Here is a 19,763-nt window from a genome sequence, read left to right as displayed (position 1 = left end):
CCCGTAAAAGTCTAACACGCCTCCCAAAAATAAGCCTGACACGTAAAAAAAACCCCTATATCCGCAATCCCCCCTCTCACTACTAATAATAAATGTATTAACCCCTAGACCGACAACCCCCCACAACACAATAAGCCTAATTAAACTATTAACCCCTAATCCGCCATTAACCCACAACGCAATAAACCCATTAAAACTATTAACCCCTAATTCGCCATTAACCCAAAACATAATAAACCTATTAAAACTATTAACCCCTAAACTGCCAAAGCCCACAACGCAATAAACCTAACCCCTAAGCTAACCCCCCCTAACCTATCCCCCCTAAACTAACACCCCCTAAATGAACCCAAATTACCTAATTTGCAAAATACTAAAGTTACTATTAAATTTAAAAAAAACTAACACTACTTTAAAAATAAAAATAAGCTAAGTATAAATGAAAGGAACAGTCTAATCAAAATTCTGGAGTAGACTGTCCCTTTAAGCTACAATTACGGAAAATAAAAAAAAATCTACGATTACAGAAAATAATAAAGAAAATTACCAAATTTTACAAAAATTATACCTAATCCCTATGAAAATAAAAATGCTCCCTCCAAAATAAAAACACCCCCTAATCTAAAAAAACTACCAGTAGCCCTTAAAAGGGCTTTTTGTAGAGCATTGCCCCAAGATAATCAGCTCTTTTACAAGAAAATACACAACCCCCCAACAGTAAAATCCCCCACCCACCAAACCCCGCCAAAGCCCACAACGCAATAAACCTAACCCATAACCTAACCCCCCTAACCTAACATCCCCTAAATGAACCCAAATGACCTAATTTACAAAATACTAAAGTTACTATTAAATTAAAAACACCTAACACTACTTTAAAAATACAAATAAACTAAGTATAAATTAAAGGGACACTCTAATAAAAAGTCTGGAGTAGACTGTCCCTTTAAGCTACAATTACAGAAAATAAAAAAAATACCAAATTTTACAAAAATTATACCTAATCCCTATGAAAATAAAAATGCCCCCGCAAAATAAAAACACCCCCTAATCTAAAGAACTACCAGTAGCCCTTAAAAGGGCTTTTTGCAGGGCATTGCCCCAAGATAATTAGCTCTTTTACAAGAAAATACACAACCCCCCAACAGTAAAACCCCCCACCCACCAAACCCCCCCCAAATAAAATAACCTAACACTAAAAACCCTAAACTACCCATTGCCCTAAAAAAGGGCATTTGTTGGGCATTGCCCTTAAAAGGGCATTCAGCTCTTTTACTGCCCACCCTATCTAAATAAAATAACCCCCCCCAAAAATCCCTTAAAAACCCCTAAGTCTAACCCCCAAGTGGTACTCGCCTGTCCTGAAGTCCAGCGGACAAGGTCCTGTTCCAGGCGGTGAAGTCTTCTTCCAAGCGGCAACCTCTTCTTTCTTCTTCCAGGAACCAACCGGAGCGGAGGGCGGAGTGGAAGACCGATGACCGCGGAGCTGAAGGCCGGCGACCCTGGAACTGAAGACCGGCGACCTCAGAGCCATGGAGCGTGGAGGATCCTCTTCATATGATCTCCGCCGTACACTGAATAGGAATTCAAGGTACGTGATTAAAAATGGCATCCCTTGAATTCCTATTGGCTGATTTGAGATTCAAATTCAAATCAGCCAATAGTATGAGAACTACTGAAATCCTATTGGCTGTTCAAATCAGCCAACAGGATAAGAGCTACTAAAATTCTATTGGCTATTCAAATCAGCCAATAGGATTTCAGTAGCTCTCATCCTATTGACTGATTTGAGCCTTCAAAGGCTTTGAAGGCTCAAATCAACCAATAGGAATTCAAGGGACGCCATTTTTAATCGCTTACATTGAATTCCTATTCAGTGTATGACGGAGATTGTATGAAGAGGATCCTCCATGCTCCATGGCTCTGTGGTCGCCGGTCTTCAGTTCCAGGGTCACCGGTCTTCAGCTCCGCGGTCATTGGTCTTCAACTCCGCCCCTTTGCTTCGCGCCGGCTGGTTCCTGGAAGAAGAAAGAAGAGGTCGCCGCTTGGAAGAAGACTTCACCGCCTGGAACAGGACCTTCTCCGCCGGACTTCAGGACAGGTGAGTACCACTTGGGGGTTAGACTTAGGGGGTTTTAAGTTTTTTTTTTTTATTTTTTTATTTAGATAGGGTGGGCAGTATAAGAGCTGAATGCCCTTTTAAGGGCAATGGGTAGTTTAGGGTTTTTAGTGTTAGGTTATTTAATTTGGGGGGTTTGGTTGGTGGGGTTTTTTACTGTTAGGGGGGTTGTGTATTTTCTTGTAAAAGAGCTGATTATCTTGGGGCAATGCCCTCCAAAAAGCCCTTTTAAGGGCTACTGGTAGTTTTTTAGATTAGGGGGTGTTTTTATTTTCATAGGGATTAGGTATAATTTTTGTAAAATTTGGTAATTTTTTTATCTTCTGTAATTGTAGCTTAAAGGGACAGTCTACTCCAGAATTTTGATTAGACTGTCCCTTTAATTTATACTTAGTTAATTTGTATTTTTAAAGTAGTGTTAGGTGTTTTTAATTTAATTGTAAATTAGGTCATTTGGGTTCATTTAGGGGGTGTTATGTTAGGGGGGTTAGGTTAGGGGTTAGGTTTATTGCGTTGTGGGCTTTGGCGGTTTAGGGGTTAATACTTTAATAGGTTTACTGCATTGTGGGTTAATGGTGGATTAGAGGTTAATAGTTAATAAGTAATTGCAGTGTAGGTTTGATGGCGGATATAGGGGTTAATAGTTTAATTAGGCATATTGCATTGTGGGGGGGTTGTCGGTTTAGGGGTTAATACACTTTATTAGTGATTGCGGTGGGGGATAGACATTGCGCATGCGTTAGGTGTTAGTTTATATTTGACAGGCAGTTACGGGAGTTACGGTGCTCCCATACTCAGTGCAAGGCATGCTGCGCTGCCTTGTTTGGCGAGGTGAAAATGGAGTAAAATTTCTCCATTTTTGCCATGTAAGTCCTTGCGCTGAATATTGGATACCGATTTGCAACGCGGTCCTATGTTATCATATGGGAGTAAAAATTGCGGACGACGGGTGAAATATATGTGCTGCATTTATATGCGGCACCGTATGTGTAATAGCAAAATCGCGTAAAAACCAGCGGCACCGGGTTTTGTGGGGGGTGCCGCATATGTAATGGAGTCCCTTATGTTGGGCCCCACAATATGTCCAATAAACAGACTGAATTTAAATCACAAGGGTCCCTAGACAGAAACCAAGTGCATGTTACCATCTTTTTATCTTTTTTTTTTGTGTGTGCAAGGGTCAGATTACAGGCATATGGGCACTCTACACACTTAATGTGTATTTTGGAAAAAGTTATATACTTCTCTTTTAACCCCTGATTGATTATAGTGGACAGACACATTATCATCTGGCAGAATTAAAAACAAAAATAAGGCAAAACTGCGCTACAAGACCACCCTCTGTCTAAAAGTATCTAATGACACACCCTATCAATAATGTAGTTTCATTAGAAATAATTGTAATGCAAATTAAATTATATTTAGGACAATAAAGACATAAATGTTTTCTATTACAGTTTAAAAAGAAAGACTAAATAATATGAACAATCACATACTTTATGAGCCAATTTACAGTCTATAGAAAATGTATTTAATCTCCAGAGCAAAGATAATACATATACATATATTTAAATTTAAACTAATATACCGTATCAACCAATGACAATTAGCAGTAAGTGCCAATCAGCATTAGCTTAGGATGAATACAACTGATATTTCTGATATATGGTATTTGTTTCATATTATAATATTACACATGCAAATAACAAAACAAATCAAAAACACATTTAACATGTTTAGAAATTCTTTCATTTTTTTTTTAAGTACAGTGTCCCCTTAAACTAAACTGTTGACAATACAGAATCTCTGGGGTTTGTTGGTTTGAAACAAATCAGTAATATAAAGATGGTAGGTTTTTATTTTTAACAGTCTTGGCATATATATTGAACTATTTAATGCATTAGTAAAAAAATGTAATAATAAAAAAAAATAGACAAAGAATTGCATTGATTTTTTCTTAAACAAAAATAGTATAATATAAGGTAAATTAGAACAATCTGGTTTTTGTTCCTATTGGTTTAGATTCTGGTATTTTTTTAGCGATTTAACGCTCCAAAGAAAAGGTAATTATAATACAGATGGTTAACAATGGAAATCATTTTGCAATTATAATTCAGGCAGAATTAACTCCATTCAGTATACTCTACCTGTGTTTTAAACAAATGTCAAAGTTAAATTATTTCTAGAAGTTAACAAAAAACAGTTTTCGGTGATTGTTTTGTTTGATATTTGCCTAATTATTCCCTTGATTAGCTTAGCTTTTCACTCAGTGATGTGCAATCAGGTTAATATAGACAGTGTCCCTGACATTGTAATCTAAGCCAAGGACAACCCAGTATTAAGTGGTAAGAAGAGAAAGTGAACAAGAGAGAGAGAGAGAGAGAGGGGATGTGGGTGACTCGCTGTCAGTCACTAGCTAAAGTCTGCTGTTTTACCTCTATCATATACTGTATCATTGTCTAGGAGACACAACTAAAATTCTAATTCTTTTGCTCATCACAGCCCACTTTGACTACTGCAACTCCATCCTTGCTGGCCTCACAATTTGCTTTGGGCTAGATTACAAGCAAAGTGGCATTTTGGGTGTGATTTCTAGCGTCAATTGCTCAAGTGAAATTGATACTGTAAGTTTAAAGTAAGCATCGGTGCACCCATACTACAAGTTGAACGTAAATTTTTTTATTCAAGAGCAAATATTGTTTGTGCGCAAGTTATTCGAGTAGTAAACCATGTTTCCCATTTATAAATTACCAGAAACATTAAACAAATTCAAATCACAAAATAGCCCTTCAGCAGGTCTATCCCTTATATTACAGGTGTTTGCACTCATACCTTTGTACAGTGGGAAATTACAATACCAATATACTTGTGTGAAATTAACATTTTCACTTTCAAAATAGCAAAACTTGTATATGAATTATATTTGAGCTAGGGCACTATGGGTACACAGTGAATGTGTGTAGGACGTATATATATATAAGGTTTGAAATTTCCAGTGGTCCAGGATGACTTAGAAATTGCAGCAGACAAGTTACAAATTTGACTTTTTCCTATCTTTAACATTGAGTGGACCAGTAACTTTTCCCTCTAGGCTAGTCGTTTTTACCCCCTGACTAAATATACTATGTTTTTCTAACTTTATTATAAAACAAAAACCTTTGTTTTTCTTTTCTAATTTTGAGAGATTTTTCTCTAGAATTAAGATTCTTATAGGCTAGGATATTAACATCTCACAGAAAAAAATGTCCACAAAGGTTCTAATTTACAATAGTGAGCTTGTATACTGTTCTTGTGCTTTTGTAAATTGGCGAGATTTCTAACATTGAAATTATTAGGCTGCTTCATTGTTGCCAAACCATAAGTTCTCAATGTTAAGAACAGGGTCCTGCAACATACTGTCATTTCACACATTATTAAATAATATTATGATAATATTGATGAGAGAGGAATGTTGTCAGACTCCACTCACACAGCAGGATGATTATACAGATGAGTATTGAGATGATCGCTCCTGTGCCCAATCCTGCAGCGGCCACAGCTCCTATGGTTGTGCAGTCTCCATTTTCATCACAAGGGCAAACCTTCACTTTAATAATAGAAGTGTTGTAGAGAGGAGGGTTCCCTGAGTCAGTCACAATGATGGGGACTTCATACATCCCAGACTCTAGGTACCCAATCTGAAGACTCAGTCGAGCATAGTTTCCTAGAATGATCAAAAATGGAGTCAGGAAGCAGAACATTCACAGGGTAATTAATCAAAAGGCAATAAATCTAACATTATCATCTAAATCATCCTTACTTAATTAAATATAAAAAGTAACAAATAAAGGTCATAGTATAAGACAAAAGAAAAAACAAAAGCTGTTGATAGAGTTTTCTATTTCTATATAGGGTTTTATAACATATTTTTATTTCCTATTAAAGGGACGTACCAACACAAAAATACATGCAATAAATTGGTAAACCATGCATTTTCTTTATTACTGATTCTAGTTTACTTTGATCTAGATTACAAGTGGAGTGCTATTGGTTGCATGAGGTGCATTATGTTGCCTTGAGCAATTAGTAGTACCACATTTGGTATTACAAATTATTATTATTTTTTACCAAATACTTGTTTTGTTTACTTGATCAAGCTCAACTACACATTCTCCCTTCTAATCTAATTTAATACCCCCCTTAACAGCTAAGGGACGTAACCATGCCCCTCTACAATACCCCTAGCACCCAAAAGCCCCCACCAAACACTAATCCTTTAAAACATAGCAATAAACTATTTTAATAATCCCTATCTTAACATTGTTTAAATTCTACATATAATCACCAATATCAATACTTTGGACTCAATGGGGTTGCCAGGAGTCCACTTCACATAACAAGCATCTCACACAGGACCTACAGATAACTGTGGAGACATCTGGCACATGTGGTCCATCACTCAATAGCAACCCCTCCGAAAACAAATGCTCTTATTCAGGAGAAGGAAAACTGAGGTCCCTCTAAACAATTAAATTATAAAAGAAAAATGTATTCTGAACTCCTCAGTGAAGAACAGAAAACCCTTACGGTGAAATGTTAAAAATTATATCTTTGTTAAAACAGAACAGAAAAAAAAATTAAATTAAGTCAATTAATTGTGTTTTGCTCTGTTTTTATATTTTGTTTTAGTGACTGCAGTGAGGAGGAGGTAGGGTCCCTACTATCTTCCCTGTACCACTTACATTCTAGAAGAACATTTTTTCAGATGAATTCCTTCTGAATTGTCTCTACAGGCAATGCAACACAGCCTAGGTGAATATAATTGATTACCTTTTAAAAATAAAACCACTTATTAAGCTAACTGCCACTAGAGGTAGTCTCCCTAATTCCTGGCCGCTAGCCAGGTGGAGAGACACTCAGGTAATGGAATAACATTGACAGACTAGTAAAATAGTAGTCCAGGATCAGACCCAGGAATAGGCCAAATGGTATCCAAAAGGGATAGTCAGAGAGGCCAAGGTCAAAATCCAGAACTGGTGGGATAAGTAGGCAAAAGGCAAAATCTGGTCACAAGCAAGGGTCAAAGTCTGGATCTGGCAGAAGAAGTACAAAAACAGCAAGCAAGCAGATCATCAGGAAAACAGGCAATAGGTCATACACAGGAGCATTAACACAATAGGCACACCCAGTGACTAGCTCAATAAATAGGCAAAGACAACAGGAAAGGGCTGGGTTTAAAGGGCCATTAAAGTTGAAAAAATTGCATGCTATAAATCCGTTCGAGTAGGGTTCTTAGAAACACGTGGGTGAGACCCATTACTGGGTCGCAACACCATGTTTACTGGGTCATGACTTGTGTGTGTTGTAGGAGTGTGTGTGGTGTGTGTTATATGAGTGTGTGTGTGTATGATGTATGAAAGTGTATGTGGTGTGTGTGTTATTACCTTTTACAACACTTTCAAGTTTGACTAAAATCAGGAATAAAATATTCACACATTTTAGTAACTTTGCCAAAAATTGCAGATATTTTGTTGTATATTACATCAGAAATTTTCAGACAAAGCATAAAAATAGGGTTGCAAAGGTATGTGGTATCATGACACTGGGTCTTGGGGAAAATAGTTTGAAGAACACTGCGTTAGAGCATGTAATTCTCTGACTATCGACCACTGAGTGGAACTTTACTGTGTGTTTAACCCATTTGCAGTATTAAAAAACACATTAGAGTAAGGTCGATAGTAGGAATATTACATGCTCTAACTGATTAGATCATGTAATTTTTAGCTATAATGTCTGGAGCCAGAGAGAACACAAAAACAAGAAACTGATAATAGAAACTAGGTAGTATCAAAAGTCCACAAGTGGCAGAACAGCAAGGCAGCAACCCAGCAAGCCAAAGACTATAATTCGATTCCAGGCATGACACCACTGCTTCCACTCTTTACACAGGTGAAGCCCTTGAACAAAATGGGAGGCCATTTTTTGATGCTGGCCTAACTTAGTAGACAATTTTTCTTACATTCTCCATAGAAGATGGAATTTGTAAGGGACATTTGTTCCTTAAAAATGTTGTCCTCAATGCCAAGAGAATATTGTAAATGGTTTCGGGTCTATGTAAATTCGTATAGGTATATTCGTATATATGTATTATAGTATGTAATTCCATATTTCTATTTTCTTAGTAAAACATTGCTCAGTAAAAGCTTGTTTATATAGAAGTATATATTTTCTTGGAAAGAACTGATTTTCAAAAAGTGTTCATTGCTCCCCCAAGTGAAAAATACAAATATTTTCAAAATGTTAACAACAATGATTTAATATGTAGATTTATGCTTATTTAAGTATGTTTTTATGTTATTACACGTCTGAATAATATTGTGCACATGTTTTTATAAAATATTGAAAAGTATGTATTCAGTTCTGATGATGTAATCCCCCACCATTTGTGTTATGCTAGCACTCAAATTAATACTTCCTATGCTCACAGAAGGTGTATTTCCTCCATTTAAAGCCCATATATAACATATTTAGATACAGGAGAATAAGTTGTTATTTGTTGTCATACAAGACTTTTACCTGAATACTGTAATTTTTTTAAATTTTTTTTTATTTTATTGAGAAACAAGTTTCACATATACATCTATAAAGTAATAGATTGATTGGCGTAAACACTTCATGATAGATAATACAAACAATCACTTATAAAACAAAAACTGTACAAAATACTTTTATCGAATTCATCAGCCTTATCCAGTAATACTTTTTGGAATAGAAATTATAAATAATATAAAGAAACCTGTACCTCGAAACATTTTTCTTTTTTTTTTTACATATAATAACCCAGAACAAAACTTACAAAAACAAGACTGGGAAAAGGAGAAAAAAGAAGAAAAGAAAAAGGGAAGAGAAAAAAAAAAAAGATTCTCTTCCCCCCCTCCCCGAGAAACCGGGACCATCAGAGATTAAGCAATTACACCACTGCTAATTTCCCCTCTCAATACAGCATTCTGAATCCATTCAGAATGCTTAAAGGGTGCAATGAGACTTCTTTGAACTTCCAGTGTATTGGAGAGACTATATTCTCCCCATTTCCTGAAAAAGTTGTCAATTTCTTTTTCCAAAGATATCTGCGTCTCATATTGTTCGTATATTAATTTGGAGTTTAGCATGTTCAGAAGGGAGGTAAGCATAGGGCTTCTGTTAGATTTCCAAGAGGAAAAAATGATGTTTCTAGCAGATAAGATTACAAAATTAATACATTGTATGTTTTCCTCCCTTCCGTCATATTCCCTTAAAAAGATAATTTCCTCCACATTCAGAGAGATTTTAAGCTTTAATATTTTTGAGAGCCAAAATGACACTTTTGCCCAGAACTGTTTGACTTTGGGGCATGCCCAGATACAGTGAATCAAATTGGCATTTGGGTAGTGACAGCGTGCACATTCATACCTTTGTGTATTATTCCACTTCCCTAGCTTCTCTGGGGTGATGTAAGTCCTATTAATTAGTCTGAGGTGAGATTCGCGCCAGGATAGCAGAGGAGTCGCTGACCAAGCCCTATCAACACTTTCTTGGATTGTCTTGAGCTCTATTTGCGGGTAAAGAAGTCTCACCAAATAAACCAAAAGGTGTCTCCAGGGGCTGGCCATGCTTGTTCTGGGGCATTTCTTTGGTGCATATATTAGTGTGGATAGTTGTATACAGATATGTTTTTTTCTTTGTAATAAATATGTACTGTAGGGTTTTTAAGTTGTTTTTGTGATAGTGGTATTCTTCAGAGGAACTCATCTTATGCATCCAGAAATGAAAGGTTGTGAGATAACTGCAGATCCATTGATTGAAAAAGAGAGTAACTCACAACTCATGGTTGCGACAGGTGGCAATTGTCAAGTTGCAATAAGTTTTTGCTGGGAGATATTAGTATTGTGAATAGGTTTTATTGAATCTTGGCCATTGAATATTAGCCAATGAGCATTGGCATGAAGTATAGATAAGCCAATGAGCATTAGCAGTAAGAAAACTAAACTTCACATTTTACTTCACATTTTTTAGGACAAAAAATATCATGTTTAAACAATGCTCTTTCATATGAATAATAAGAACATTTTGCGCAGCTTCCCATTAACCCTAGATGTTAAAATTCCGGTTTAAACATTTCAGGTTTAAAAAAAAATTCACTGTGTTTTACGCTTACCATTTATCCTGGTTATGGTCCAGTTCCGTCGGATAGTGGAGGGCACAAAAGGCAATTCAAAGACAAAGGGATCCCCACTGGGCCTACGGTCCACATCTGTGGCTGTAATGTTGACACCATTAGAGTTTGGTCTCTCACAGATCTGTGCTTCTTTGGGAAGGAGTTCTGGGGCATTATCATTAATGTCAATTAGGTGGATCTGCAATGTGCCAGTACCACTGGTAGGAGGAATGCCTGCGGGAAGATTAATGTTTTCATGTAAGAATTAAATGGTCTGTAAAGTATTTTTATCTGCTAGATACATCTAAAATGTATTTTTATTTAAACATACGTTCTTGTCATGAAAAAAACATAATTTATGCTTACCAGATAAATTCTATTCCTTCCGGATAAGGAGAGTCCACAGCTTAATACCCTACTGTTGGGAAATACAACACCTGGCCACCAGGAGGAGGCAAAGACACCCCAGCCAAATGCCTAAATATCCCTCCCACTTCCTTATTACCCCAGTCATTCTGCCGAGGGAACAAGGAAAAGTAGGAGAAACATTAGGGTATAAATGGTGGCAGAAAAACAAAATAAATAATAGGGGACCGCCCATAGACAAGAAAAAAAACGTACAGGGGCTGTGGACTCTCCCTATCCGGAAGGAAAGGAATTTATCTAGTAAGCATAAATAATGTTTTCCTTCCTAAGATAGGGAGAGTCCACGGCTTCATTCCTTACTGTTGGGAAAACTATACCCAAGCTCCAGAGGACATTGAATAACGGGAGGGAACAAAAAGGAAGAAGCGGAACCTATTCTGAGGGTACCACAGCCTGCAAAAACTTTTCTCCAGCCAGCAAAAACATCAAACTTGTAAAATTTTGAAAAAGTATGTAAGGAGGACCAGCTAGCCACCCTACAAATCTAATCCATAGAGGCCTCATTCTTAAAGGACCAAGATGAAGCCACTGCTCTAGTGGAATGAGCCGTTATCCTCTCAGGAGGACGATGTCCCGCCGTCTCGTAAGCTAAGCGGATGACACTCCTTAACCAAAAATATAGGGAAGTCGAAGTAGCCTTCTGTCCGTTACGCTTCCCCAAATAGACAACAAAGAGGAAGATTGTCTAAACTCCTTAGTTGCCTGAAGATAAAAATTCAAGGCACGAGCCACATCCAAATTGTGAAGTAAGTGGTCCTTCGATGAAGAAGGATTAGGACACAAGGAAGAAACCATAATCTCCTGATTGATGTTTTGATCTGACACAACCTTAGGAAGAAAACCTAATTTAGTACGTAAAACTGCCTTATCTGCATGAAAAATCAGATAAGGGGGCTCACATTGCAAAACAGAGATCTCAGAAACTCTGCGCGCAGAGGCAATAGCCAATAAAAAGACAACCTTCCAACAATTGAATGTCACCGGAATGCAGAGGTTTAAACGGAACCTGTTGCAAAACCCGAAGAACAAGATTTAGGCTCCAAGGAGGAGCCCCAGATCTAAACACATGTCTGATCCTAATCAGAGCCTTAACGAAGGACTGAACGTCTGAAAGCTCAGCCAGTATCTTGTGCAATAAAACTGACAGGGCCGAAATCTGTCCCCTCAGGGAACTAGCCCTTCTCCAGCCCATCATGGAGAAAAGATAAGATACTAGCAACCTTAACTCTGTGCCAGGAAAAACCACGCTCTTCAAACCAGAATAAGTAGGTCCTCCACACCTTGTGGTAGATATGCCGAGTAACTGGTTTACGAGCTTCAATGAGAGTATCAATGACACTAGCAAGCATGTGTATGTTTTAAGCAGGCTAGGAGTAAGGCAGCAGCCGAAACCGGTCAGCCACAATTTTTTTTTGTCTGATATTGCACAGATTATACTGTTTTTTACCCTCAGGGTTTGAGTACCTTGAATATTCACTAATAAAAAGATTTATGTTTTTACCTAAACCATGGTGCTCCTAGCAAAATTTCTTTAATATCAATGACACTCTCAGAGAAACCTCTCTTGGCTAAAACTAAGCATTCAATCTCCACGCAGTCAGCCTCAGAGAATCTATATTTTGATGAACAAAAGGACCTTGCATCAGCAGGTCTCTGCAACAAGGTAATTTTCACGGAGGAGATGAGGACATCCCAACTAGATCTGCGAACCACATCCTTCACGATCACGATGGAGCAATCAGGATTACTGATACCCGCTCCTGCTTGATGCGGGCCACCACTCGAGGAAGAAGCCATAATGGAGGAAAAAGATATATGAGTTTGAAACTCCAGGGCACTGCTAATGCATCTATTAGATCTGCTTGGAGATGCCTCGACCTCGATCCGTACCTGGGTAGCTTGGTATTGAGACGGGACACCATGAAATCAATCTCCGGCATCCCCCACTTGCTGCATATATCTGCAAACACCTCGGGATAGAGAGACCATTCCCCTGGATGGAAGGATTGCCTGCTGAGAAAATCTGCCTCCCAGTTGGCCACACCCGGAATGTGGATTGCTGACAGCAAAGAGCTGTGGGCCTCCACCCACTCCAGAATCTGAGATACTTCCTTCATTGCCAAGGAACTTCTCGTTCCCCCCTGATGGTGGATATAAGCCACCGAGGTTATGTTGTCTGATTGGAATCTGATAATAACTAATGGTGCCCCACAGATCCAGTTGAGAGTCCGGGACCGGGAACAACTTTTTAAAAGTAGACGAGGGGCAAAAGGAAGAGCCAATTCTTTCCCATTCTTTCTTAATAGGGACAGTCAACACCAGAATTTTTGTTGTTTAAAAATAAAGATAATCCCGTTATTACCCATTCTCCAGTTTTGCATAACCAACACTGCTATAGAAATACACTTTTTACCTCTGTGATTACCTTGTATCTATGCTTCTGCAAACTGCCCCCTTATTTCAGTCCTTTTGACAGACTTGCATTTAAGCCAATCAGTGCTCACTCCAAGGTAACTTCAAGTGCATGAACTCAATGTTATCTATAAGAAACACATGAACTAATGCTCTCTAGTGGACAAAATGCATTCAGATTAGAGGCAGTCTTCAATGTAATAAATTAGCATATGAAGCTCCTAGGTTTAGCTTTCAACTAAGAATACCAAGAGAACAAAGCAAAATTGGTGATAAAAGTAAATAGGAAAGTTGTTTAAAATTGCATTCCCTATTTAAATCATGAAAAAAAAAAATTTGGACTTGACTGTCCCTTTAATAATGTTTGCCATCTTAACCGGCAGAGGTAAAGTCAAAGGAACTTTCCTGTCTTCGTCTAATTTAGGTATCATAGGTTCTTCAGGAAGCACGGCCTCTGGAACCTCTAACGTAGACAGAACCTCCTTTATTAAAAAATGCAAGTGCTCAATTTTAAATCTAAAGGACGATTCCTCCGCAGCAGGAGGCTTAGACGCTAAGGACTCCAACCAAGAAAGTTTGCCCTTTTGAAGCTACAGAGGTTAACTCATCATCGGATAACTGGGACATAATTGCTAAATCCAATAAATATTTAGATGACTCTGGGTCAGGAGAGCTATGTTTAACCTTTCTCTTGCGTTTGTTAGAGCAAGGTAATGCACTGAGGGCCGCAGACACAGCCATTTGTAACTGCGCGGCAAAGTACGCAGGAAGAAGGCCCCCTCTGGATGGAGGATTAGCTGCGCTACAGGAAACTGCATGTGGAGTGGATAATGTAGCAAGGGTAGTAATTTCACGGGACGCCGAGTCCTGAGAGGTAGATGGCTCAAAGGGACTAAGAGCCTTAGCAGGCTTGTCTACCTTCTTAGACTTTATAAAGGTGTTAAGGCATGTGGAACATAGTTGAGTGAGCGGGAAAACCACGGCCTCCTCACAATATAAACAGGAATGATTTAGTACAGAAGGAGTACCTTCTAACATGTCAGAGTCCTCCACAGCTCAGGTTATACCCACAGGAGGACACAAATAAAAACATTTTTTATTATAGAAAACTGCACCTTTATACTCCCAATGGCTGGGGCACTCACCACCTCCTAGACCCAGACAGTTAACAGAGGAAGCACTCTCTTCAGGTTCAAGTCTCAGCCGGAATGGAGGAAATTAACATAGATCACACCCGGTCACATGGAGTGCAAGACAGTACTTCCCCTGTTATTACAAGTAGAGCAAGTAATAGGAGTTGTGCAACACTTTCAAAAACGAAAGTGAAATTAAAAGTGAAACGTTTTTGTTTCAGCCAAAAACACACAGTCTATCAGCCCAGGAAAAAAAATCACACAAAGCAGCATGTAAATAATTAATACTCTGATTAATTAACCCCGACTGTTCAATAAACCCCCTGGATCCTATCAAGGTATAAAAGAGCCACACTGTGACCCTGTTATAGCAATTTATGTGTAAAAATTGAAACAATCTTACCTCCAGGATCCATGCTGTGGAAAGAACACAGCCTCTCAAGTGTGACAGTCTTATAGCAGCACTCCTGAAATGGACTTGAGTGAGAGAAAGCAGGCAGTGAAACTCGTCAACACTAATTGCTTATGAGCTGTTAGCAGTAGTCTGGATGGTTTTGCAGAAAAACTTTCCCTGCATCTCCAGACTCGAACTTTCATCAATACTCTCACTGAGAGGTTGACATGACTACTTAAAACTCCAGTCCTATCTCTAAGGGCAGATACCCTTTTTCAGGACTCTCCGAATCTTCTGCCACTTCTCTGCCACCTCCTAACATGATGAAAGACAAAGAATGACTGGGGTAATGAGGAAGTGGGAGGGATATTTTAGCATTTGGCTGGGGTGTCTTTGCCTCCTCCTAGTGGCCAGGTGTTGTATTTCCCAACAGTAAGGAATGAAGCAGTGGACTCTCCCTATCTTAGGAAGGAAATAAATACTTCTTGTTTCTCTGCCTCTGGAAATGTGTCACTTTCCTTCACTAGAAGGGTGGCAGCTATTGAGCAATTAATCCCTACAGATGAGTTGTGTACAAGCTTTAAATTTAATGTCCCTATAAAACCTAATAAAAAAATAATTAACATAACTTGACAACACTGAAAACAAATATTTATATGCATATAATTGTTGTTGTTTCGTGACATTAGCTCTTAAACTTCTGAGAATTTGGTTAGATTCTATTCTAGACAAAATCCTTTTCAGCTTTTTCAAATGGAATAAAATATATGCCAAAGTAGCAGAAAATGCTCTCACCATTGTCCCCAGCCAGGAATTTTGCTTCATATATGTCATCCTTCACAAAAGGAGACTCACGGTCCAAAACTGCAGTGGTAAACACCTCTCCACTTGTGGCATTGATGGTAAGCCAGTTTGCAGGATCGGATATTTTGGAGTATCTAATGGAATTTAATACAAGTAGTACAATGAGATCTGAAATCTGACCAAGCAAATGCTTAGTTTACTACTTCATGTATTGCTCAGTAATTTGCTTGGGAATGAAATTAGTCAAGCCAAGGTGCCCTTTTGTCAACTATATACTGGGGTAAACAAAATAAGTTTATTAAGTAGGGCAAACAAGTATGTGTATATATATATATATATATATATATATACATATACATACACACACAATCACACACATATATATAAACATATATATATATATATATATATATATATATATATATATATATATATATATATATATATACACATTTATATATATATATATATATATATAATATGTTTTTTCACTTTGAAGATGAGTGTTCTTATGCAGAGATTTGAAATCAAACACTCAAAACATTTAATTAAAACCAATATGGTTATTTCGATAAAAATATTAGGAAGTTAAGGTTGAGGACTAGAACATTGTTGTGCAAAACAATCACAGTAAATGTGAGGGGAAGACAGATTTCAGTAAATACATATCTGCATACATGCAACACACGTTTTAAAAAAATACCATATTGATTTTAAATGAAAAAACTTTTTACCTCACTGTAGAAAAGTTTTTAACACTGAACTGAATAGATTTCCTTTTGTAATTCTAGGCCTTTATGCCAGACCTTCCAGTACATTTTTTGTACCAGTAAAGTCTCACATTTCTGGATTTGATGTGTGCTGGAGATAATGGTTTGCACATTACAGGCCCTTTTTTATCCAAGGGGACAAAACTAAAATGCTGCTAGTATAAGAGACGTAATTAAACCGGAATCTTCTTAATCTCAATGAACAACTAGTTTTTCAATATTCATTTTATGATTTTGTTGCAGAATTTTTGTGGAGGATTTATTTGTTGAATAGAAGCCTCATAAAGGAGGTCAGGTAAAAATATCCGATTATGTCATTTATATTTCAAGCTGAGACATTTTCACTGACCAAAGTAATTGGGCCTTTAGAAAAGGGGAAAGGATGTTAAACCCTAAAAATAACAACAACACAGGTAAAGAAACACCTTTTGACAGGTTTGCATTACAACCAGGAACAAATACGAAAGAAATTGCCTCGTTAGCTCAGAAATTCTTTCTAAAAGCTTCATTACATGTCCAGAAGCAATGGGAAGTAACCACCATGAGTCAATATAATCATTTTCTCTGTCAGCCAGCCAGGCCCCTGAGTGAAGTGTCTGAACCACATAATGATTATAAAAATGTCACAAGTGAAGTGTGCGTAATTGGGCTCAGGTCGGCTGGACTCCACATTGCCTCTTAGCTGTAATAAGGAAAGGAAAAGCCATGATACGCAGTAATTCTCAGATACCAGAGGTTCTTCCCTTGCTGCCTCCCGCTGTCAACACGTTTATTTTACTTTTTCTCTGGTGCCAAAATTCCTAAACTAGGGTATGTGATCTTTATCATGCTGAGCTCTGATAGAGTCTAATAATATTGTCTAATCAGAGACTGTCATCAAGTTTACGGACTATTGGAATGACAACAATAGCTACATTTTTGCTATAAAAAAAAGAAAGCAAAATAGCGTTCACAAATTATTACATTAATGGGTATGTTACACCAAAACAGAAAGCAGTGCTTATGCACTCAAAGGTGCTTATGTGTGTCTATATACGTTAACAGAAATTGTTAGTTGAAATCAAATTGTTTAAAAAAATTTTATGCAATTTTTTTTCTTTAAATCAATATGTTCATGTGATTTCATTAATTAATTTCCTTCTCTGAATTTTACATAATATCTTTTACATATGCCTGGAATTTAAAGGGATATGAAACACTTGATATTGTAATATAACATGCTTAATTATACATAGTGAAAAAAAATTACAATATACATTTATTCCCCACCGCCCTCAAGTCAAGACAGTGGATGCAGCTATGCTGAAAAATAGTTTTCACTGCTTTCCAGTGCTGATGTGTTAGCACGTGTGCTGAAACTCTCCTTCGGATACCTGCAGTGTAACCTAGGTATCAAAATGGCGTCAAAAACAATTAGAGGGAGGTACACAAAAATATATTAGTGTTTAATGTCCCTTTAAATTTGCTTAACATAAAAAATTGTTCTAAGGCTTCTAAAAGGTAAGTGTGGCCCAGATAGTATAGGCAATTCATACCAGCACCCATTGACGGATGCATTCAATAGTCAACAGGTCAATTGTACAACTTTAAAAAAAAAAAGCAAAACAAACTTATGCTTAGAATAACAAAAGGAAAAAATAATAATACAGGTTTAATATTTTTAATGGCTTTAGAGAGTTAATTATATAGTTAGCCCTCTGCTAATAATGATTTTGTTCGAATGACATCTTATTTTAGACTGTAACATCAGCCATCTCTAAATATCTTTTGTTCAGTAATAAGCCATTAACCTCCCAACTTTATTTATGTCTGACATTTAATTAAAAAATCACCTAAAGCTCAGCAGTAAAAATAAGGGCTAGATTACGAGTGGAGTGTAAATTTGCGCTACCGCAAGTGCTTTATCTGCGCACGCATTATAGGTTGCAACTTCGTGAAGTTGCAAATGCAGGATCGTATTCCCCCTACACTTTAAAGGAGCCTCATTTCGAACAAAAAAAAAATAACAGCCGCCAGCTCTCACAAACACGAGTGCAGGATTGCAATGAGATATATGTATGTTATTATATATATGTATAACTGTATTTATATGTGTATATATTTCTATAAATACATATATACACATATAAATACATATGTATAGAAATGCTTCTAATACCTGCTTCTAATATGTATAGACATCTTCTAATACCTGACATCACATCTAACTTTTTATTGCAATTTTTTAAAAAATAATTTTTATTAGATATTTGACGCGTGTCAGATTAGCGCGACTTCAGAGCTCTTGTTAAATGTTACGCTAGAAAAATGATGCACAAAACACATCAAAAATACATTTAACAGTACACACACACATATATATATATATATATATATATATATATATATATATATATATATATATATATATATATATATAAATTTAAGAATAAATAGAACATATTCTTGTATGTGAAGAACATTGGAATGTGAAATATTCATAATTCATGTTGGGTTTAGCACACTTGAATAAACATGATTAGGTTCAAATTTTGTTGTTGCAGTTTTCATACTCCATTGAAGTATATAGGAGAATACGTTTTAATGCAGTAGAAATGTTCAGAGTTCAGCTATTTGCGCAAGTTGGGTTTTTGCACCTGCGCTAATATTTTAATTGCAACTCATAATATGAGCACAACCTAATGCACGCAAAAAGCAAAGTCAACACCCGAGCTCCAGTGCAAAATAGTGATCCACTTCTATTCTAATCTTTAATGGGGCAAATTGAGGCAATAGGGCATATGAAGCACAAGACAGAGAAAGCAAGGTTGACAGATCAAAACTATCTTTGACGCCAAAATTTTCTGATATCGTCACAACACCCACGATAAACCCCTTTTCCCTTGTGCATAACAGTTAGTGTGCCACTCCAATCTGGCCCTTAATGCTTATTCTCCTGACATCAGCCCCTGAGAATATAATCTAATTCCAAAGGTGTGCAAGAAGGAAGATGAGTAGTGCTGTCGAGAAGAATAATTCCGTGCAGCATGTGTAACTCATAGCTATTCCCCCTATATCCTAATTATGGGCACTAGATTATCTGAGAGACGACTTAAAGCTTTGAAAAACTATATATACACTTCTGTTCTTATAATATTTATATTAAGTAAGATTATTTTTCATCATTAAAGAATCATAAAAGTCACTAACAAAAACAGTTTTAAGATATTTGTGTCTGTATTTTGAGAATGGATTTTTTTTAGTTTTTTTTTATTATTATGCCATGCATTAATAAGGAGTGATGTATCTGTTTTAGATATATTTTCTATGTTTTACTAAAAATAAAAAAAAAGAATATTTGTAAAGATTCCAAAAGTATTTATAAAAAAAAAGCTTCTTTTAGTGAGTTGCCTGCAGCCCGTTCCGCTGTTTACAGACAAATCCCAGCCATATTACCTTCGGATTGGCAACTCCTGAGCCAATTTGGCTGCAATTTGCAATGCACAATTTTTGTGTAGATAAGAAAGCCCTGCTTCTAGCTCCAACATTTTAA

General features: G+C 36.9%; 1 protein-coding gene across 1 annotated transcript in view; it reads right to left on the bottom strand.

Annotated features, from left to right (window-relative positions):
• Window positions 1-19,763, bottom strand: part of CDH4 (cadherin 4) — a 442,653-nt gene that overhangs the window by 8,027 nt on the left and 414,863 nt on the right. The window contains exons 11-13 of the mRNA XM_053716006.1: window positions 15,453-15,595; window positions 10,293-10,526; window positions 5,589-5,822 (exon numbers count right to left, since the gene is read on the bottom strand). Of these exons, the coding sequence (XP_053571981.1) occupies window positions 5,589-5,822; window positions 10,293-10,526; window positions 15,453-15,595 (611 nt within the window). The remainder of the gene's footprint in view (window positions 1-5,588; window positions 5,823-10,292; window positions 10,527-15,452; window positions 15,596-19,763) is intronic.

The sequence above is a fragment of the Bombina bombina genome, chromosome 1 (assembly GCF_027579735.1).
Source record: "Bombina bombina isolate aBomBom1 chromosome 1, aBomBom1.pri, whole genome shotgun sequence".
NCBI lineage: Eukaryota > Metazoa > Chordata > Amphibia > Anura > Bombinatoridae > Bombina > Bombina bombina.
The sequence above is the reverse complement of the archived record's forward strand: the minus strand, read 5'-3'. Positions and strand labels throughout refer to the sequence as shown.